At 44.5% G+C, this 23,399-nt stretch overlaps 1 protein-coding gene across 1 annotated transcript in view; it reads right to left on the bottom strand.

Moving 5' to 3' along the window:
* Positions 1–23,399, bottom strand: part of raph1b (Ras association (RalGDS/AF-6) and pleckstrin homology domains 1b) — a 136,765-nt gene that overhangs the window by 42,193 nt on the left and 71,173 nt on the right. The window contains 3 exon segments of the mRNA XM_080720132.1: positions 1,354–1,566; positions 2,981–3,086; positions 6,375–6,497. Of these exon segments, the coding sequence (XP_080576258.1) occupies positions 1,354–1,566; positions 2,981–3,086; positions 6,375–6,497 (442 nt within the window).

The raw sequence follows: 23,399 nt of genomic DNA, 5'->3' as shown, positions 1-23,399 counted from the left end.
CAATTGCCTAACCTGCAATCCTGGTTTCTGCTCTCTCTCTGCCATGCCTGGAGAGGCAGTATAGAGACCAGGATTACTGCATGTTTTTCATTGTTTTCTTGGTTCTTCTTGGTAGTTGGTATTTTCAATGTATATATAGTGTAGACTAGTGTAGACAGTTGTTTAGACCAGGGGTCTTCAACAGGGGGTCCCCAGAGTTACTACAGGGGGTCCTCCAAATCTTTGAGTGATAGAAACTTTTTTTTCCTCCTTTTTTATATTAACCACTTCAACCCTAGCGTCCATATTCTGAGAACTTTAGCCAAAAATAGCCAATCTACAAGCTCACAACGCCTCGCGCTGCGAGGCGTTGTGAGCTTGTAGATCGGCTATTTTTGGCAAAGAGCTTTGGTGTAGAGGGGAAAAAGAGCAGACTAGTACAGAGTGAAAGGTCAAGTTTATTAAGTATTGACGGTTCAAGTGGTTAAATATCTGAAAACACACATTGACATGAATCCAAAATACACTGATGATTGTGCTGTCAAACAATGAAACTATATGGAATCTATGAACAGGATGTGGGGGTCCCTGCTTCATCTCTCTCTCAACTAAGGGGTCCTTGGCCTGAAAACGTTGAAGACCCCTGCTTTAGACTGATGCTAGGTTCTTGGTTTACATGTGATCCTACAGTTTACTGAGGCACTACACTGTCTCTCTGCATTTGATGTATTTGTTTAAGTCAGCATCTTCCTTTTTTTAGGTTTGGTAGAGTCTGTTCTAACAACTATCTTGCATTTAGAACAGGGTTCCCACACATCTTTACCAATTCATTTCCAAAACTTTTCCAGAATATTTAACCCAATTTCCAGGACTATATAACAATAATTCAGCTCAATAACAGGTCGCTTACTCCTATACGCAATGCCCAAAGACAGGTAGTGTATGCCAGTGGTTCTCAACCTTTTCAGGCGATGACCCCCAAAATAATCATGTTTTAACTGGGGACCCGGCACCCTGACGAGCACTAAGACTTGAGGAATTTTGTATAACACGGTTTTATTGTGAAAAGAGCTGATCTGCTATTTTCACAATTTCTGCCTCTATTTCCACAAAATCAATAACCAAAGACAATGCATAGCTATTTTTTCCAGGACCTTCCAGGATCCTTGATCAATTCCCAAACTTTTCCAGTACTGGAAAAATATTTTTCTAATTTCAAAATATTTCCAGGAATTTCATGACCGTGGGAACCCTGTTAGAAGTCCCCAGACTACTGGTAGACCTCAGGAGATCTCAGACATCCCTCCCTCCCTCCCCCCACCCACCCACCCACCCACCCATCCCTCCATCCCTCCCTCCACCCATGGTGCTTACCTCCACTGCTGCCCCCTCCTCCAGTGCTTCCAATCTGCTTGGTGGAGGCCCCGCGGCCCCCCAGACCCCTCTGGGAGGAGGAGGACCCCCCCTTGGGCCCGCGCTGGGAGGAAGAGGTGTTGGGCTTACTGATGGTGTTGAGCTCCTGCTCGATGGAGCACAGGTCAGCCATGAGGGCATCCAGGTCCACCGCGTCACCCTGGTTCAGGGCCTCTGGAGACATGAAGACAGGACACAGGAGGGGACAGGAGGGGACAGGAGGACACAGGAGGGGAAAAGGGAGGACACAGGAGGACAACACAGGACACAGGATTAATTGTCACATAATTTCCTTTTTTCATTTTATTTTATTGTCTTTTTAGGCTTCTTGACTTGAGTTCAATAATATTTTTAGTTTACGCACAAAAATTCCTAAGACAAAAATGGGTTAGGGTTAGGGTTAGGATAACAATAAATTTACCCCCATTCGTTCCGGATGGTGACCCGTTTCGAAACGGGTCCCCATTCGGAATCAATGGGGGTAAATTTACTCGAATCAAATTTTTGTCTTAGGAATGTGACGAAAAACAAAACATATTATTGAACTCTACTCTCCATGGCGTGACTAATCAATAGAAAAAAAGTCATTTTGGGGGTGAACTACTCCTTTAAACAAGCATTCCACCAGGCAGATAATATGACAAATAACTTAACTCATACAGTGCCAGGCGACTTTTAGAGCAACTTTCTCACTATGGGCTTCCCTGCCAAGCGACTTTGGGCGACTTTTACTTAGAAAAAAACAAAAATTCTTTTTTTTTTTTTAATTGTTTTTTTTTTTTAAATCTTTTTGGACCCCATTAAATCTAGTAAACATGATTTCAATCGCGATTTTGCATGTTCCACCCCCATACAACCCCATCTTTATACAGGGCAGCCATCTTTGTTTACATAACATGTAAAACATAATGGCTATTATCTCAAGAATGCCTGAACGGATTTCCAATCTTTTTTTTTTGTTTGAAAGCTGTGAACAGCCTGCACAAACATGGTGCATGATCTGTGCATGGGTGTGCATGATCTGTGCACTACAAATTACATGGAAGTCTATGGAGAGGGCTGGCACTAATGCCACTCGAGGGCATTTTTAATTGGCAGTAAGTGAGTTAAAAAAAGAGTTTTTCAACATTTAGATATTTGATATTCATTTTTATCAGACACTCCCCATCCACAGCCCATTCCTATACAAACCCATTGTAACTTCAAACTCCATTTTAACCATGATAGATTCATTAAAAACTATTTTTTCTGGTGACTTATACTGCCCTCCTATTACGTGAGCTGCCATGTTTTTTCGATGACCTTTTTCATTTATTTTTAATATATATTTTTTCAATTGTATCGTAGTGCAAACCATAACACTTCTGTAACCCTGAGAGTGCCCAAATGGAACCAAATGGACCCTTACGAGTCTATTTGGTTCCATTTGTACACTCTCAGAGTGAAGGCGCGTGCACGTGACGTCAATAAATGACCGTCCGTCCGCCCTGAAAAGAAAACCTCAAAGCACCACTGTGTGTGTGTGTGTGTGTGTGTGTGTGTGTGTGTGTGTGTGTGTGTGTGTGTGTGTGTGTGTGCGCGCGCGCACCGTTGATGTTGTACATGGAGAAGCGATAGGAGAAGTTGGCCATGTTGGTCTCCTGTCTGAGAGGAGCTTTCTGGAGAGTCTTCTGAGGCCTGCCGTCATCCAGACTCTAGAGAGAAAAACACAAACACACCATTAAAAAACTGCATTTATCGGTGTTGCCTGCCATGCTTTTCTTACCCTTTAACATGTGCGCGTGCATGTCCATCATGCACGACGATGCACTGATCGTGCGTGACGCATGGTAAATGGTAAAATGGTAAATGGTGCATTTATATAAAGCGCTTTACAGAGATTGTGCATTACATTCACCCATTCACGCACACATTCATACACCGGTGGCGGAGGAAACCATGCAAGGCACCAACCTACTCACCGGGAGCAACTAGGGGTTCAGAGTCTTGCCCAAGGACCCTTCGACATTAACTCAGGGGGAGCCCGGATTTGCTCTAATAACGGTTTCTCTACCCCTGAGCTATGCCGCCCCATGTACACGCATGTACACGCCATTCGCCATTAGTAAATAAATACATACAATGCATGTGAATCCGATCTGCCGTTCTGTCGTTAGCCTCAGCTCTGTTTACAATGTAACCAAACAGGAAGAAACAGAGTACAGAGAAACAGCTTCTTCCGGCCAAAAAATCATTTCTGGTTCCGGGTTACCGGCCTAAACCAGGAAGTATAACAAACTGGGCACTGCTTGGCCGCTGATCGGCGATCCGATTTTTGGATTATTTTTTATAAATGAAAACAAATTAAATTCTCAGGTTTCTCAGGCGCAGCGGCCTGGACCAACAGCTTTTTCTCTTACTTTTTGAGTGCTCGGATCCTCTTTCTCTTTTTTCAAGTTTTATCCCACTGATCCTAGTAGCACCCACCACACGTTTTTAACTTTGCTGCTACCTCCTGAGCACCTAGTTTTTCTTGTTCTCTGCTTCGCAGCTTTTTCTCTGGATTCTCAGGTTGGGGCAGCAAATTAGTTAAAGTATTTATTTGAGTCCACATTTCTAAAAGGGCCCAAATGTTTTTAAATTGCTTCTAATTCAGTGCATGAATTCAAAAAAGTTCCGGATGTAAACATACATGAACATGTTCACAGGCACGCATGCAAGTATGCACATCAAAAGAGGAGCTAAGCACATACATGTATACACACACACACGCATCAAAGAGGTGTGGAAACAATGCACGCACACATCAAAAGAGGTGTGTGTGTGTACAGTGTGCACGACATTATGTATAACATGCATGGACGCACGCACGCACGCGCATGCACCCGCAGAACGCACACGCACACGCACACACACACACACACACGCACACACACACACACACACACACACACACACACACACACACACACACACACACAGTGATAGTAGGACGTTGCTAGGAAACAGAGACAGGATTAGCAGTGTTGCAGTTACCATGGTTACGCAGTCCTCTCCTCTCCTCTACCTGTGTGTGTGTGTGTGTGTGTGTGTGTGTGTGTGTGTGTGTGTGTGTGTGTGTGTGTGTGTGTGTGTGTGTGTGTGTGCGTGTGTGCGTGCGTGTGTGTGTGTGTAGTAGAAGTTGAGTAATATTTTCACGTTCTCACAAGAGAATTAGGCTTACTATTCTGAACAGATTCAGGTGGGTGTCACGATTCATATATTTGGAGGTGTAAGGTCTGGAGTTATGTGTGATTTATACTGATTTATACTGTGCTGAGTGCTGTGAGCTTGTAGATCTGCTATTTTCAGCTTCAGTGTTAGGATGAACAAAAAATGGCAAGAAATGGTAATGGTGTGTGTGTGTGTGTGTGTGTGTGTGTGTGTGTGTGTGCGTGTGCGTCTGTGCGTGCGTGCGTGCGCGCGCGCGTGCGTGCGTGCGTAGAGATGCAGATGAGATATCGGCTCGATATCAGCCAAAAAACACAGATCTAGGGTTAGGTTTAGGCATAGTTTTACTGAGGTTAGGAACTTAGGGTAATGGTTTGGCTTAGGTTTAGGCATAGTGGTTAACATTCACCAGGTTAGCATTCACCAGTGTCGGCAGGTTAGCATTTCACCAGGTTAACATTCACCCGCGTCGAACAAATGGAACGTCGAACAAATGTTATGTCGAAATATCGACACGCTCCCAAACCAAATGACATCAATACTGTTGACTACACCTGTTATTGAATAGAAAGCAATGTTTATTTGCCATTATGCCATTTTATTTTTGACATATTGGCATTGGAAATGGACTTTTGATAAGCGAAATGCTGTAGTAGTCAGGGTCACTCAGACTCACTCCCTAGCTTCCGCTGTGGACCGAAGACTCACCTCTTCAGACTCCACCTAAACCCATAGCATTACTGTAACACTCCCCCTTCCGTCAATGACCATACATGAAGCTAGATAGTATTTTCTAGTTTTTTTATAAACGTTTTTTACTGATTAGGTGCGTGGACTACCCATGTTATTGTTTTTCTAGATTTATATTCCTATGCATTTGTTATATTGTACTGACATATTATCTTGCTTATTATATTGATGTATTACCTGCTAGTGCTTATTGTAAGTGGATTTAGATTAAAAGTGTCTGCTAAATGCCTAAATTGTAAATTGTAAGTGGTCACTTGGCTTCAGAGATCAGTATAAAGGGGTACTGCAGCCAAAACTGTGTGAGAACCCCTGCTAAATCAAGATGGCAGCATCACAGAACCTGTGTGAGCCTGTCCAGCTCTCCCAGCCAACCTGTGTGTGTGTGTGTGTGCGCTAGGGCATTAACGAAAAAGTCGACTCAGTCGACTTCATTACACAAGTCGACTCACACCTGAAAGAGTCGAAAGTCGAAGTTGAAAAATAAAATAATACTTTCTATTGTGAAAATAGCAGATCTACATGCTCACAACGCTTCGCAGTTGTGAGCATGTAGATCTGCTATTTTCACAATTTATGCCTCTATATATTTGACAATTTGGACAATGTTTAATTTGCCATTTTAGAGGTATTAAAAAGTCTTTAATTGGCACTTTAGAAATGTGAAGATACCTAGTCTATACACTTAAATTTATGTTGGTTTGTTTACTGTTGTGTTGAGTGAGAAAACAATGTTCACATTAAGTTAATCATCTGTGGATGTGATGTGTGCAAAAATCACAAGTCGTTAATACCCTAGTGTGACATCAGGGATCTCCACGTATGTGTGTGTGTGTGTGTGTGTGTGTGTGTGCAGTGTGTGTGTGTGTGTGTGTGTGTGTGTGTGTGTGTGTGTGTGTGTGTGTGTGTGTGTGTGTGTGTGTGCGCAGTGTGTGCAGTGTGTGTGTGTGTGTGTGTGTGTGTGTGTGTGTCTGTGTGTGTGTCTGTGTGTGCAGTGTGTGTGTGTGTGTGTGTGTGTGTGTGTGTGTGTGTGTGTGTGTGTGTACCTGTGTCAGCTTGTCCAGCTCTCCCAGCCAGTCTCCAAACATCTTGTCCAGGTCCTGGTCCTCCTTGTCACTGTCCTCCTCCTCTGGTCCGTGGTCCAGCTCATCATCTGACACCTGCTCCATCTGGAGGGAGGGAGAGAGAGAGAAACGGTGAATCAGGTGCATTTATTAATTTAGGGTTGCAACGGTTAGTCAAACTAATCGATTCAATCCACTCCGCAAACCGATCGAGAATTTCCTAGAACCATCGACCAACGGTAATCAACCTCTATATTGCCATGACACTACAGGCGAAAATCTATAATGTTGGTACCATTAGGAGAGATGACAGGCCGACGTTGATCAAAATAAAACATGTTCTACATTCTCCAATCAGACATGAGAGCTGTTTAATTTAAATGATGTGCAGCAGGAGTTTCATAAGCCTGAGAACCCTGCATTCACACACTGGTGTCAGTTATATGGGTCAGAGCTGGTGATGACACACTGCACATCATTCACATCACATGCTGGGAGAACAGTTCTGGCTGCTCACTGCCAAGGATGCTGCGCCCTCTGGTGGCTCAAGAGGGAAGTGATTACCTAAAGCTTTGACAGTTTTCAGCTTGTTTGCCAGGAGAACGAGAAGAATACAAGAACAGTTGAAACGTGTTCAACTTGAAATGAAAATAATCCTGATAAGAGATGAACTTCCTCCTCAACCAGCCTGGTAAAGACAGGGGGCCGATAACACAGTGCACAGCAACACACACACACACGCCCGTGCACACACACGCCTGGGTGGAAGACATGGAGGGAATCACACCTGGAATCCGGAATGCCTGAACGCTTGCCAGCTATGGTGCACGACACGTACGTACGCACGCACGCTCACGCACACACACACACACACATCCCATCAACCCTTGAATCCATAGAGATTCAAAGACACAAACAGATGCGACGGGTTGTGAGCTTGTAGATCTGATATTTTCAAATAGCCACAGTATAAAATAGGGTTAAAATGGTTTATGTTTATTTTGTAATATTATAATTTATATTGAAAGTAACTAGTAACTAACGTTTTCAAATAAATGTAATGTAGTAAAAGTACAATATTTGGATCCGAGATGTAGTGGAGTAGAAGTAAAAGTATTGGAAATTGGAAATACTCAAGTGAAGTAAAAATGCCTCCAAATTGTACTTAAGTACAGTACTGAAGTAAATGTACTATAGTTACTTTCAACCACTGGACACAAAGTGTCTCTTACCAGATACACAAGATTCTTTATTATTATCATTACACTATTATCTCAGGAATGGGACAGAAACCAATCCATCTGGCTTCATGAGGTGTGGAATTGATAGAAGTTGGTGTGGAATTGATAGAAGTTAAGTTATTTGGAGGTTGAACTACTAAACATTAAACATGAAACCCTGACCCTGGCTCTCATGAGGACCAGAACAATGTCTTCATATTTTTATAAGGTCAGTTCTGACAGGTTTTACCACCCTCCCTTCTGGAGACGCACGCACACACGCATGCACACATACACACACGCTTCCGCACGCACACACCCACAACTTGACCTTTAAACAAAACAGGTTTGCGCGTCATACTGAATATTCAAATACAACCACATTAACAGAGCTCTAGACACCATGTCCCTCCTCTTTAAACAGTCCCTGTCCACTGTCACTAGGGCTGTCACAATTATTACATAATCGTCTAATCGTGATTATTTGACATTATCGCAATTGTCTTGTCATAATCGTCATAATCGTGAATGTTGAAAAATGTCAGAAATAGTGGAAATAGCAGATCTACAAGCTCACAACGCGTCGCATCGCGACGCGTTGTGAGCTTGTAGATCGGCTATTTCCACTATCAATGTTATTTTTTAAGTAGTAAGTTGTCAAATATGTCAGTAATTTCTTCGTGTATTTATGTTTTGTGTCATATCTACCATGTACAACTTCAAAGCCTAAAAGCCAAACAGAAATGTAATTGTCAATGACAAAAACACAATTAAATCGTTAATCGCCAATTATTTGAGTGACAATTAATCTTCATGTAAAATGTCATATCGTGACAGCCCTAACTGTCGCCTGTCCATTTAACTCAGAACGTGTCGTGTACAAAGAAATGATTGTACGACGTAGCCATGAATCAACATGGATTAACTCTCTCAAACAGGTGAAATGTTAGTTAGTGTGACACGGTCTGGTCTGCAAGACTGTGCTATAAAAAGGGGAAATCTCGTTTTTTTTGAACGCACATCATTTCGACAACGGAGCGTCGGCAGGTATCGCTACTCAACCCACGGAGGTTAGGGTTAGGTTTGGTTGTCGAAAAGATGACTTGTAGAAATAGTGACACGCTCCCCTATAAAATACAAGATAGTAAGAATAATACTGGACTGTAATGCAGTTGTTCTCAAACGTTTTACTGCCAAGGACCCCCATCTGAAAATGTTTTGTGCCATGGACCCCCACCCTCCCCGGAAGAGAAGATTTGTGTAAAGAAATGATTAAACATTTTTTCAAACGCTTTTCAAGATGTTTCGCTTCGTGCCACGCTGCGAGCTTGTAGATCTGTTATTTTTGAATAGCCAACAAATAAATGGATAAAGTGCATAAATAATGTATTAACTAATTTGGCAGGGGACCCCCCCTGGTACCCTCCCAAGGACCCCCGGGGGTCCCTGGACCACACTTTGGGAACCAAATGCTGTAATGAATCGGAAATAAAACGACATAATATAAAGACAATTTGTAACACAAAAGAAGTTTAAAAAGGGAATACGTTGAGACAAACTGTAACCCTCTTTAGAACACACCTAGCAGCAACGTGGACAGTGCAATGCAGTTATGAGCAGAAATAGGGGCGAGAGGATATTAATAGAATGCAAGGTTGGCCAGGTAAGATATGTACGCATACTGTATATACTAGGGGTGTAACGATACATTTGAACAACGATACGATACGCATCACGATACATGGTTGACCATACGATACATGGACGATAGTGGTTCATTCATGGCGATACGATACGATTCAATGATTTAAAATCGTAGTAACTATTTAGCAAAGAAATTAAATCTGTGTGAAACATGTCAATAGAGCAGGTTTTTAAACTGAAAAATCTATAATTATGGACATAAATAAGATATAAATAAGTAAACACTGAGATTCTTTAGCAAATACATGGACATATATTTCAACACATATGGACAAACCCACACCTTGACATGAACACAGAGATTACACACATTTATCAATAGACCAATAGTAGCTATATGGAATGGAAATTTCCCCTCTTACAATTGCTAAATACAAGTCACAAATACTTTGTTTCCATACAATCTATTATTTGCATTGCTAAACGATTCAGTTACTGTATCATTACACACTAGTATATACCATCAAGTAGACAAGTACTGTACACCTATCTGTGTCGATCTGTGTAAGACAAGTGCAGACAAAACCCAGATCAAGGACACCTACAGTATCTGTGTAACACAAACTCCATATCAAGTCCCCGTATCTGTGTTCATACAGTAGATAGTGTGCAAGCAAAGCCAGAACTGATCAACATCAAGTACAGCTGTCTATACCGGTATGTTAGATAGATAGATAGATAGATAGATAGATAGATAGATAGATAGATAGATAGATAGATAGATAGATAGACTTATACAACTTAACAGATAGATAGACTTAAACAACTTAACAAACAGTGCCAAACTAAAAAAGTGCACATAACAGTCAATGCCAGTCAATGCCAGTCAATGCAACACAAGTATCACACCGCCATATCAACACAGCAATAGTACTCAGTTCAACCAACACAACCCAATAGTGCAGGACCAGAAAATGTTCAATATATCTTTAAGTTTAAGTACAGATAAAAGTGACACACATCAAGTACAAGCTTCTCTACAGCTGTGGTTCACAAACCTTTTAGCTCAAGAACCAAAAATAGAAATTAGACGTTTTTTTCACCTGCTTGTGTGTGTCTCACATGCAAACAGTGATCTATTCCCCAGTATCAGTACAGTGAAGCCCCTCCCCTTTCTTAGTCTACTTCCTCCCATGTGTTTAGTCTACCAACAACAACACTACTTGTTCCCGGCAGCGGTGCTGACACAGCTTCTGCTGTTAGCACAACGTGTCCTCCTGAGTGATTCATGTCAACTCCTGACAGGGTGCACATGGAACCAAATGGACCCGTAAGGGTCCATTTGGTTCCATGTGCACCCTGTCAGGAGTACCATTATCACTCAGGATTGTAAGAGTGCAAGATTAGCCGCCGTTCTTTTGATCTGACCAAAGCTTGCACGCTTGTGTGTGTGCGCGTGTGTGTGTGTGTGTGTGTGTGTGTGTGTGTGTGTGTGTGTGTGTGTGTGTGTGTGTGTGTGTGTGTGTGTGTGTGTGTGTGTGTGTGTGTGTGAGAGCGCACACACGCAAGCAAGCATGAAACGAGCACAAGCCGACCGTCTTGCCGCCAGCGACAGAAACTCGACACCGGCTCTGCTTTTGTGAAAGTCGTTTTTCTTTTTCTTTTTTTCTTTTTGCCACAAACGTGCACACACGTGCACGCGCCCACAGCAGCTGTGGTGGGGGGTGAGGAGGGGAGGGGGAGGAGGAGGGGGGCAGCTTGTTTCAGAGGGTGAACTTTCCACATGGCACCAAGTGTTGAACCACAACACAGCTATTGTGTGGGACGCGTTCTGAGTGAGATATACTGTATATCAGGGACGTGCTGGCCATTGGGAAAAGCGGGACAACTCCCAAACGGCCGGCCGGCCGGTCCAGGCCGGCCATTAGGAAAAAAATTAAAATAAAATGTCGGCCTTCGTTCCATTTTGGGGGCTGGGCGGCCAACAAAGTAAATCGTCACTGTCGGGCAGAAACCTTGTATCCCCAAGTTTCAAATTTGTAGATTTTTTTCGCAAAGCAAAGCCCTGCTTCATCATACAAGGCCGTCGCACAACAGTAGTGAAAACAGCAGATCTACTGTGTGTGCGTGTGTGTGTGTGTGTGTGTGTGTGTGTGTGTGTGTGTGTGTGTGTGTGTGTGCGTGCGCAGTAGTAAAAGACGGACAGCTTCCTGTTGAGATCCATTTATCAGACATCAGTGGGACAGAACTGTCTGCACTTGTTCAGCAGAGTGTGCATGTACACACAAACACTAGCTGTAGTGGGTGTGTGCATGTGCGTGCGCGCGCGTGTGTGTGTGCGTGCATCCGGTGCATGGTGGGAGTCTGGACAGGAAGTGATGGACAGGATGTTCAGGATTCCTCCTCTTCCCTCGTGTCCTGTCGCCCTGGCAACCACTCCCAGCTGTCACTCATCTCCCCCGGTGACAGTGTGTGTGTGTGTGTGTGTGTGTGTGTGTGTGTGTGTGTGTGTGTGTGTGTGTGTGTGTGTGTGTGTGTGTGTGTGTGTGTGTGTGTGTGTGTGTGAGAGTGTGTGTGTACAGTGGTAGTGTCCACATGTCCTTGTGGACGTATATTTTGTCTGTGACCGAATATCTTACTGCGTATTATTTGAGAGCTATGTTCTAAACCAGTGTTTCTCAACCACTGTGCCTGGGGACCTTTGGTGTGCCCCTGAGAAGGGTCAAGTGTGCCCCTTGAAACTGCTTGAAAGCCTATATTGTATTTATCATTTTAAAAATGACTTGTGAAAACAGCCGATCTACAAGCACACAACGCCTCGCACTGCTGTGCGACAACGCCTCACTACTGTTGTGCGACAGCCTTGTATGATGAAGCAGGGCTTTACTTTGCGAAGAAACTTACAAATTGAAACTTGGAGATACAAGGTTTCTTCCCGACAGTGACGATATTTACACCCCCGTATTATGTTGGTGTGACCATGGATTCTTGGGACATGAAAAGTGTGCCCATGCAGAAAAAAAGGTTGAGAAACACTGATCTAAACTAAAGCACATGCAGATAAAACACTGAATGTTTACATGTTTTACAGCTTACACTAACATGTACATGTATGTTCTCTTGCAGGGCATATTGTCTCTGTCTAGAAACCTCAGATTAAATGTCCAAAACTAAAAAAAAAAAAAAGAAGAAAAAAAAAAGTACAGTACTTAAAGGACCTCACCTCTGGGACAACCAGATCTTATTGTTGTTTGGGACACGATCAACACAATCCTGAGTTATTTTGTGTGTTCAATCTGTGTTTTTAGATATTTTAGGATTTCAGCATGCTACAACTGGTCATATGATGCATTTTGCATCATGTGCAATGACAGCGGCGCCCTCTGCAGGGTGTCGCTCAGGAAATCGGTCTATATAGATAGACAGACAGACAGGCAGGCAGACAGACAGACAGACAGACAGACAGACAGACAGACAGACAGACAGACAGACAGACAGACAGATCACATGACCAGTGAGTCTCCAGCTGTTAATGACATCATAGTGGAGTGAGACAGGCAGACACAGGAAGAGGAAAACACACACATGTGATCTGCTTGCAAATATCTGTCTGACTGTCTCCCTGCACTGTTTCCCTATGGAAATACACACGCAAGCAACGCACGTGTGCACCCAAATGAAAGGTTGAAAGTTCAAAACGGAAAAGGAAAATGTACAAACCCAACAATCCATATGTTTATGCACGCGCACACACACACAAACATATACACAAAGTGACAGCTGGCACTGTGTGGGACTCGTTTTGTTAATGACAGGTACTGTCTCTCACACACACACACACACACAGGTACAAGCACGCACACATATACGAGCGCCCGTGTGCACTCAAATTAAGGGTTGAAAGTTCAAAACGGATCGACGCACCCAAAACACACACACACACACACACACACACACACACACACGTCACACTCACAGCACTCAGAGCACAGCAGTAGCAGCAGCAGTATACCACAGTGCTAATGGAATCAGGGGGTCCTCAGTAGCAGATGTTTAGAGGTAAGTGAAAGACCACCTGGTCTCTGCTCTTAAGCTTATGGAGCATGACCCCCCCCCCCAAACCCAGACCCCGCAGACACACACAAGAGGCAGAGGAGAACACAGTGTGTGTGTGTGTGTGTGTGTGTGTGTGTGTGTGTGTGTGTGTGTGTGTGTGTGCGTGCGTGCGTGCGTGCGTGCGTGCGTGCGTGCGTGCGTGCGTGCTTGCGTACACAGTGCAATCTGCAACCGTCACTGCTAGACAAACAGACCACGAACCTCACTGTGTCTGAAGTCACTCTCTCATATGCATCACTCCTTACTGCCTGTACAGGGACTTCTATGGAAGACAGGCTCTCACAAAGTGGGTGCCCGTGGCAGGCAGTCCATGGCGGCAGTCCACGTGTCGGGCACTACGGTGGGATATTTTATAATATTAGGAATTTACCAAAATCAGTTTTAAATTAGTTTAAATGTGAAGTACAAAGTTATTTTTCTGTTCTTTCTTGACAGAATCCCAGGGGCAAGCACACACAACAGCACCTCACATCACATTACTTACAACTTAAACATCTGAAATGATTCCAGTTCGCTATTAATGTTACTGCTGCACCATTAATAAAATGGACGCAGAAACTATATCTTCAAAATATGACTGACTGACTAGTGACTATCGTACGCAATACAGACTGAGCCACCTCCCGTTAAATATCGCCGGGACCATTTATTTGTTTCGATTTTCTGATGACAATTCTTATATGAGTGGATTCTAAGATGACCTGATGTTACTTTCCATAGAGAACATACTTCTGTGACCCACGGGATAAGTTATATTAAAACTATGTTTCTCTCTCCATGGAGAGGTGAATAAAACATTTTAAAATGTGTGAAAGGGACATTTATTGTGTGTTGGATGTTGTTCTCTCATCTTCATGTGATCACTATAAAGTAGGGCATTAACGAAAAAGTAGACAAGTCGACTCAGGCAACTTCATTACACAAGTCGACTCCCACCAGAGAAAGTCGAAAGTCGAAGTTGAAAACAATAATACTTTCTATTGTGAAAGCGCGAGGCGTTGTGAGGATGTAGATCTGCTATTTTCACAATTTCTGCCTCTATATATTTGACAATTTGGCCAATGTTAAATTTGTAATTTTAGAGGTATTAAAAAAGTCCTTAAATTGGCACTTTATAGAAATGTGCATTAACCCCTTATACACTTAAACTTTATGTTGGTTTGTTTACAGTTGAGTGAGAAAACAATGTTTCACGTTATTAAGTTAATCATCTGGGGACCCCCCAAAATAATTGGGGGGGTCATGTGTGATGTGATGACGTCATCAAACGATAAAGTCGACTTCAACTCAACTTTTTACCGAGTCGAGTCGACTTGCAAAAATCACAAGTCATTAATGCCCTACTATAAAGTACTATAGGGAGTAAACACAGTATTTATATAAAGTATTATAGGGAGTATATTTACAGTATATTTACAGTATATAAAGTACAATAGGGAGCCTACTATAGGGAGTATATATATATTTATATAAAAATATATGTGAAAATACTCAAAAGTAGCCGATCATACATGTGACCTGACGCTTACAGTATCTCTGGATCAGGGAGTCTTACTGGTATAAAGTACTATAGGGAGTATACATATATTTAAATAAAGTACTACAGGGAGTGATTTCCGACACAGTCCTCGTCTGTGTCTGTGTCTTGGTCACAGTGTCAAAGGCCAGGGTCAGAGGTCAAGTCAGTGGTCATCCTCCCATATGTGTAGGTTTCCTCTGGTGCAGAAAGGTCACACATGGTCAGTCTGTCCATTCTCCTGATGGTCTGTTTTTATTCTCCTATTAGTGGATAACAATAATCCTACAGCGTCACACAAAAAGCAGTAGCAGATCAGCAAGTTCGAAACGTGGCACGAAGCGACACGTTCTGAGCTTGTAGATCTGTTACTTTTTTGATGTTTTTGAATTTGAATCCTGAAAAGTGACAGTTTTGAATTTGGACAAATATGAGGTTTTAAACCCGACAGAGGCGATGACATTATATTTGAAAACACCCTAACACCTACCAAAATGTAATGCCTCAACTCTCGTGTCGCTCGTCAGGGTGGGGGTCCCCCAGTTAAAATATGATTATTAAAAGGTTGAGAACCACAGCTTTAGAGAAGAGAAAATGACAGCCATTAAAGACGGTCGCTATCAAAGAAAGCAGCCGACGTGTTGTTGTCCTCCTGGCTGACGCAGCGGGCGCTGAGTCAAAAAGAAAACCTAAACCGTCTCTCCTCCCAGGGCTACTCCTTCTGCCCCTCCCACAACCTAATACTGTTAGAGGTGTGTGTGTGTGTGTGTGTGTGTGTGTGTGTGTGTGTGTGTGTGTGTGTGTGTGTGTGCGTGTGTGTGTGTGTGTGTGTGTGTGTGTGCGTGCGTGCGTGTGTGCGTGACTCATCCTGGGCGTATGATTGGACAAGGCTCCCCCGCCTCGCAAAGTCAATTAAGTGGTGTCAGGAAGTGGAGGCCTAATATGATCTACACACACTATGATGATGTCATCACCCCTCCCACCCCCCCACACCCCCCCCCCACACACACACACACACTCAGTTACTGTGACTCAGGCGGTAGCAGTTTGCACTGACTAATGTGTAAACCTATTAAAGGACCTACACCATGAATTTTCACTTTTTCTATTTTAAAACCTTTTTTTGGGGTCCCACTGGCACCTTCTATCCTCACAAAGTCCTATTTCTGACCGTTGTGTCTTTCTCTGGTTTTGGGCAGACAGAGATGAAAAGCTTTCCACGGGTTCTCAGAACAGTGCTGTTCTGAGAGTTGACGAGAGTGACGTCACTCTCGTCCCCCCCCCCGTCCCCCCCCCGCCCTTCAGGTAAAAACCAGAGCTACTCTTCTAAACCCAGCCCCTCATTTGTTTCTAATTTGCTTAGCCTCCACTTCCATCTGCAGCTGGCTTACTGTTCTGGGGCTGCTCACTCAGTGCTCTCACTCACTTTTATTCTATGAACATTTTTGCTATCAACATGTCCAAGGAGAAGTCTTAACGTTCCTGGATTGCACTATAAATGTGACGTTATAGACTGCGAGGACCCAAGCTTCGTCCCTTCTAACAAGGAAACAAAAGACCTATTTTTAATGATCCGAGGCCTTCTGAAGCCTGGGCCTAAATTTTCCGCGGTGGCCGGGTGGGAGCTCACGGTGGCCGGGTGGGAGCGAGCCGCGGAGCTCGCCGCGGTGGCCGGGTGGGAGCTCGCGGTGGCCGGGTGGGAGCTCGCGGTGGCCGGGTGGGAGCTCGCGGTGGCCGGGTGGGAGCGAGCCGCGGAGCTCGCCGCGGTGGCCGGGTGGGAGCTCGCGGTGGCCGGGTGGGAGCTCGCGGTGGCCGGGTGGGAGCTCGCGGTGGCCGGGTGGGAGCTCGCGGCTCGCGGTGGCCGGGTGGGAGCTCGCGGTGGCCGGGTGGGAGCTCGCGGTGGCCGGGTGGGAGCGAGCCGCGGAGCTCGCCGCGGTGGCCGGGTGGGAGCGAGCCGCGGTGGCCGAATCCACCGCGATTTCTTAACCAAGTAGCTGCTTGTCGCGGCCGGGACCGCCGCAGCTCCGACCCGGTGGACAGAGCGGCGGCCCCGGTCGCGACAAGCAGCTCCGACCCGGTGGACAGCGGCGGTCCCGGCCGCGACAAGCAGCTCCGACCCGGTGGACAGAGCGGCGGTCCTGGCCGCGACAAGCAGCTCAAGCAGACTGTCCCGGTCCTCCCTTCACTCTCCCCGGCTATAGAGAGCTTAATCACTGTCCCCGGCTAGAAAGAGCTCCACACCCCGCCTCTCCTCTCTCTATCCACGGCTACACGCCGCCTCTTCTATCGCTGTCCCCGGCTATAGAGAGCTGGCCACCCCGCCTCACTCTTCACTATCTCCGGCTAGAAAGAGCTCCACACCCCGCCTCTCCTCTCTCTATCCACGGCTACACGCCGCCTCTTCTATCGCTGTCCCTGGCTATAGAGAGCTGGCCACCCCGCCTCACTCTTCACTATCTCCGGCTAGAAAGAGCTCCACACCCCGCCTCTCCTCTCTCTATCCACGGCTACACGCCGCCTCTTCTATCGCTGTCCCCGGCTATAGAGAGCTGGCCACCCCGCCTCACTCTTCACTATCTCCGGCTAGAAAGAGCTCCACACCCCGCCTCTCCTCTCTCTATCCACGGCTACACGGGGCCGCTGCTGCCCGCTGCGCTGCAGATGAAAACGCTCCAAGCCTCCAACCAGGAGGAAGAGGATTTGACAGTAGGCTTATATCATACAACATAGGCCTACAGTAGGCTATAATCAGAGCTGGAACATTATCCTATTTTTGTATTGGCCCAATATTACATTATTTGTTGTCGACAACGTTGGAGAGGGGGGAGGGGGAGGGTGGAAAAACCCCACTAGATGCGCCACTGAGCAAACAAAGGCCGTTTTGGTATTGCAGCTGCAGGGCCTAATAATAGCACAGCTATAAGAAACAAGAGGAATGGTCAGGGTGTGTGTTGGGGGTTAAGACCTGTCTAAGACTCAATTTTGAGCATATATTTATACAAAAAATATAGTTTTAAAAGCATGGTGTAGGCCCTTTAAGACCAGAAGTTGATTCATCTAAGGCAGGGTTTTTCAAAGTGGGTGACGGGGCACCCTGGGGATAATTTATTTGGACACTTGAAATAATATTTAGTATCATTTTAAACTTGAAGTACAAAGTCATTTTCAGTCAGTTCTAACCAAAATAGCTATGATCTCAACGTTTTCCTCGCCACATAATCACTACAATATCGTCTCTGTCGGGCAGAAACCTCGTATCTCCAAGTTTCAAATGCGTACGTCTTTTGGTAAAGCAAAGCCCTGCTTCATCATACAAGACTGTCGCACAAAACAGCAGATCTACAAGCAAAGCCCTGCATCATCACACAAGACTGTCGCACAAAACAGCAGATCTACAAGCACGCAACGCCTCGCGATGCGAGGCGTTGCGTGCTTGTAGATCTGCTGTTTTCACTAGTTTAGTACATTTTATAGATGATAAATACAAAACGAACGGTTTTGGACATACAAGGTTTCCACCCGACGACGACGATACAGTATGCTATAAATATAAGGTGCTGGGAGTGAAAATTATAATGTAGGGATAAAAAAAATGTTTATGGGGTGCCCTGAGACAAAAAGGTTTGGGAACCCCTGATCAAAGGCACATGATATTATCCTCTCCATAGTAGCGTTCTATCCGTCTGTCTTTCAATGTTATGAGAGATGAGACACATGAAGTGGTTCCTGTGTAAATAAGCCGAAAAGCTCACTAGGATCTCCTTCTAGTTGACCTTGCAACAGTGAACTGTACTATCATGACACTGTACCTTTTCCTATGCAACCTTCTAATACATTCTTCTCTCTAATAAAGCCTCAGCTCAGTGGTCTTGTGGTTCAGAGCGTCCGGTCAGCTCCTCCCTGACACCGGGCGGGGTTGGGGGTTCGATTCCCCCCAGCCCGGGGGAATTGAAAATGGGACCCTCACAGCCTGTGGGTCATGAATAACTTGGGTAACGTAAATCCAAACTGAACGGTCCTCCTACTGTATCTGATTGCATTAAACAACATTAAACGACGTTAAACTTCAATTGCCACTCGATTTGCTACTCACTTTATGCATGAGCATACCCTCAATAGCTTATACACTACTGCATATTTGAGAGGTAAAACAAAACAAACTGTTCTGAAAAGAGTTCTAAATGACCCAATGAGACAGGAGGGCCTTGGCACGATGCCAAGAGTCATTTGAATGCTGGCGTCATGGAGGCAGGCTGGCACGCACACACACACACACACACACACACACACACACACACACACACACACACACACACACACACACACACACACACACACACACACACACACACACACACACACACACACACACACACACACACACACACACACACACACACACACACACACACACACACACACACACACACACACACACACACACACACACACACACACCTGCCACAGCCTGGTTCCAGTCAAACATTCATTCTAGCCGGCCATTTGTTCTGGGATTTGAGTTACAAATGAGTCCTTTCACTGTGTGAGACATCACACACGCACGCACGCACGCACACGCGCACGCACACACACACACACACACACACACACACACACACACACACACACACACACACACACACACACACACACACACACACACAGAGCATGATGTAAGTTGTGTCAACAGCAGCGTGCAGGCCAGACACTCCTCTTAGAACGGCTGAATACGTGTTTCCAGTCAAACACTTAGAAATGGACTATTTTTAGATGCACCGCACCCACACCCCATAGTGTGTGTGTGTGTGTGTGTGTGTGTGTGTGTGTGTGTGTGTGTGTGTGTGTGAGAGAGAGAGAAGGTTAGCAAAGCATGGCATCGGTCAATCGGTTCTCATCGTCATCTGCAACTTGGAAAAACATTGACCAAACTCTCTCTCTCACACACACACACACACACACACACACACACACGCACACAAGCGCACACACGCGCACACACACACACACACACACACAGTCACACACACACACCTTGTCGTGACAACTATCCCCCTGACAATTCCACTGGCAACCGCTTTTTCCTTGGTTCTCACAACCCAAAGAATCTGCCACCCAGTCTTTGTTTTTTCATGTAAATTGCGCCGACACCCCCAGCCTAAAAATAATGAGCCTGACACATCATCCTGTCGTTATGTCTAAAAACAAAGAGATGAGAGAGAGAGAGAAAGAGAGAGAGAGAGAGAGAGAGAGAGAGAGAGAGAGAGAGAGAGAGAGAGAGAGAGACACAGAGAGAGACAGAGAGAGACAGAGAGAGACAGAGAGAGAGAGAGAGATTGAGGGGAGACAGATTGTCAAGAAAGCAAAACACGATAATTATAGAAACATTCTGAACGACGTCTTGTGTGATGAGCAACAGTGTTAGGCAAAAATAGAATGCTCACACGCACACACACAGGGAACAGGCTCAAAAACAGTGATCAAATACAATTCTCAGGGATAATTGATCCAAACGGGTCCATTTGGTTCCATTTGTATACTCTGTGTGTTGCATTAACGCTCAAACTTTTACAGTGCAAGTCCGTAATTAGGAATTATTTGAAAAGTGAGACATTGAATGTGTTAATGGGAATGTATTATGCAACATGTTTTCAGCCTAGGACATTATACCCACATACGATGGCTTTTAATATTTTGTAATGAAATAAAGTACCGCGTTTTTATGTCCGTTCTCCTCCTCTTTTAAGTTTGTGAGTGCTCGGATCTCTCCTCTCTTTTTTATAGCCACATACTAGTTGTTAGAAGGGTTCAACAACTTGGGATGCCCAACAAGGAGGCCTAAAGGCTGGCAAAGCATTGTGCCGTGTCTGCTATTGTTGGTCGCCGCCACATATGGCTGGAGACGCTGTTACTAATACCCTGAGATGCTTATTGTATCATAAAGACATACGCTGTGGTTTTATGAATGTAACCTTACTGCACCCATAACATATGTGTCCTTGTACACTTTCCTTTGTGTGGACATATGGTAAATAAATGGTTAAAATGTGTGCGCGTGCGTGCGTTTAAAAGGGCTAAATGCCTTAATAAAAGCTGTAATATAATTGTGTAGAGAAGAAAGTGACAGTGGCAGTAAATAAGGCTCAATATAATGGTGTTTATGTTAAGAAGAAAGCGATATTACCAGTAAATAAGGCTTAAGTTAATGGGGTTTGTGTTGGGAAGAAAACTATATGAACAGTGCATGAGTCTGTGTTTTAATCTGCTGTCTCAAACAGACCTCAACACACATCAATCAGACGCTACTAAATAACAGTAACGACGTGCGTCGGTCGCTTCCAGAGACAGTCTGTCATTCTGTCCAGATCGCTGCACTGAAGAACACTTCAAAACAAACTGCTAAATTAATGTCTTTTATGATCTTCTCCCCCTTCAATTCAAAGCTGCATTGGTCTCTCTCTCCCTCTTTCCCCCCTCTCTCTGTCTCTCTGTCTCTCTCTCTGTCTGTCTGTCCTGGCTAGCCTCTTCTCATCTCAGAGCAGAATAGCTGGGATCATTACCTTTTTTGTTTCATTTATTTCATTTCATTTATGTTTTTTTACATTACATGTGTGGCAGAGAGAGTCGCAGCCCCAGCCTGAAGCCTCAAAAGTCTAGTATCTGCCCTCATTCCATAGGAATTAGGGATATCCCTTTGGAGTAATGGTTAAGATATTGGACTTTTGCGCGGGAGACCTGGGTTCGAAGCCGGGTGGGGAGGTTTGGATCACCTCTGTTACACATACAATTTACTTTTATCATAATTACGTATATGGCTGTCACGAATATGACATTATACATGACGACGATTAATTGTCACTTAAATAATTGCGATTAACGATTTAATTGTGTTTTTTTGTCGTTGACAGTTAAATGTTTTGTTTGGCTTTCAGAGTTTGAAGTTGCACATCGCAGCAGATATGACACATAACCTAGATATACAAAGAAATGATTGACATAATTTGACAACTTTACACTTTAAAAAGAACATTGATGGTGGAAATAGCCGATCTACAAGCTCACAGCGACGCGTTGTGAGCTTGTAGATCGGCTATTTCCAATATTTTTGAAAATGTTTGAAAATATATTAACACTTTTCAAAATGGAAACGATTATGACAAAATAATTGCAGTTATGTCAAATAATTACGATGATGTAATAACTGTGACAGCCCTACTGATGTACTTATTATGCTTCCCCAGTGAAAGCTGATCTGATCTCTTTGACCAATCACAGCGCTGGTTTCATGCAGGGTGGATGTAAACAGACCAGGGTCATTTACAATTGGAGGAGGAACTTGTGACAAATGACACCGTTTCACGTTAGAACAAGGGTCTTCAACATGGGGGGCCGGGACCCCCCTAGGGGGTCCTCAGAGTTACTACAGGGGGGCCGCCAAATCTTTGAGTGTTAGAAACCTTTTTTTCCCCTTTTTTACCACTTGAACCCTAGCATCCATATTCTGAGAACTTTAGCGAAAATAGCAGATGTACAAGCTCACAGTGCCTCGCAGCTTGTAGATCGGCTATTTTCGGCAAAGAGCTTTGGTATAGAGGGGAAAAAGAGCTGACTAAGTACAGAAAGAAAGGTCAAGTTTATTAAGTATTGACGGTTCAAGTGGTTAAATATCTGAAAACACAAATTTACATGATTCCAAAATACACTGATGATTGTGCTGTCAAACGATGAAACTATATGGAATCTATGAAAAGGTTGTGGGGGTCCCTGCTTCATCTCTCTCAACTAAGGGGTCCTTGGCCTGAAAACGTTGAAGACACTCAACCAGCCACCGCAAGGTGCTCTCTCTCTGTCCATCTCCACTTTCTCTGTCTCTCTTTAGGTGTACAAGATACACTACACCACTACGATACCCATGCACCTGACATGTTGTCGGGTGCAAAACGTCAAGGATGTCCACAACACCAGAGGCAGCTTCACACATCATGTTCAACCCAGATTCGGCACAAACCAAAGGGTCAGTTACATTCAATGAAATGGACATTTGCTAGCATATGAATTAGTGTGAAATAAATACAATGCAAATGTATGTACGATTTAAGATACAGGCACACTAGAATGAATGTGTAACCAGAACTCTCTCTCTCTCTCTGAACTGGGCATACATACTGAGCGTTGATGACATCACAGCCCCTGAGGACGGACCCCCCCCCCCAAACACACACACACACACACACACACACACTCTCTCTCTGTCCTCATATAGCCTAGCACAGCTAAACTATCCACCCATGTTAACAAAACAGTGGGTTAACTGCAGTGTGAATATAGTATGGCTAAGCCAGACTAGTCTTCATCTGACATTAACACACCTGGGACACAGCACGGACATGGAGGACAGACAGACAGACAGACACACAGACAGACAGAGGGGGGGGGGGGGGGGGGGGAGGGGCGGGTCAATAAAAGGCGTCTCTCTCTCTCTCTCTCTCTCTCTCTCTCTCATAAAAAGCAGAA

Source organism: Nannobrachium achirus, assembly GCF_963921795.1.
Source record: "Nannobrachium achirus genome assembly, chromosome: 24".
NCBI classification, from domain to species: domain Eukaryota; kingdom Metazoa; phylum Chordata; class Actinopteri; order Myctophiformes; family Myctophidae; genus Nannobrachium; species Nannobrachium achirus.
This window is presented reverse-complemented; position numbering and strand designations above follow the sequence as displayed.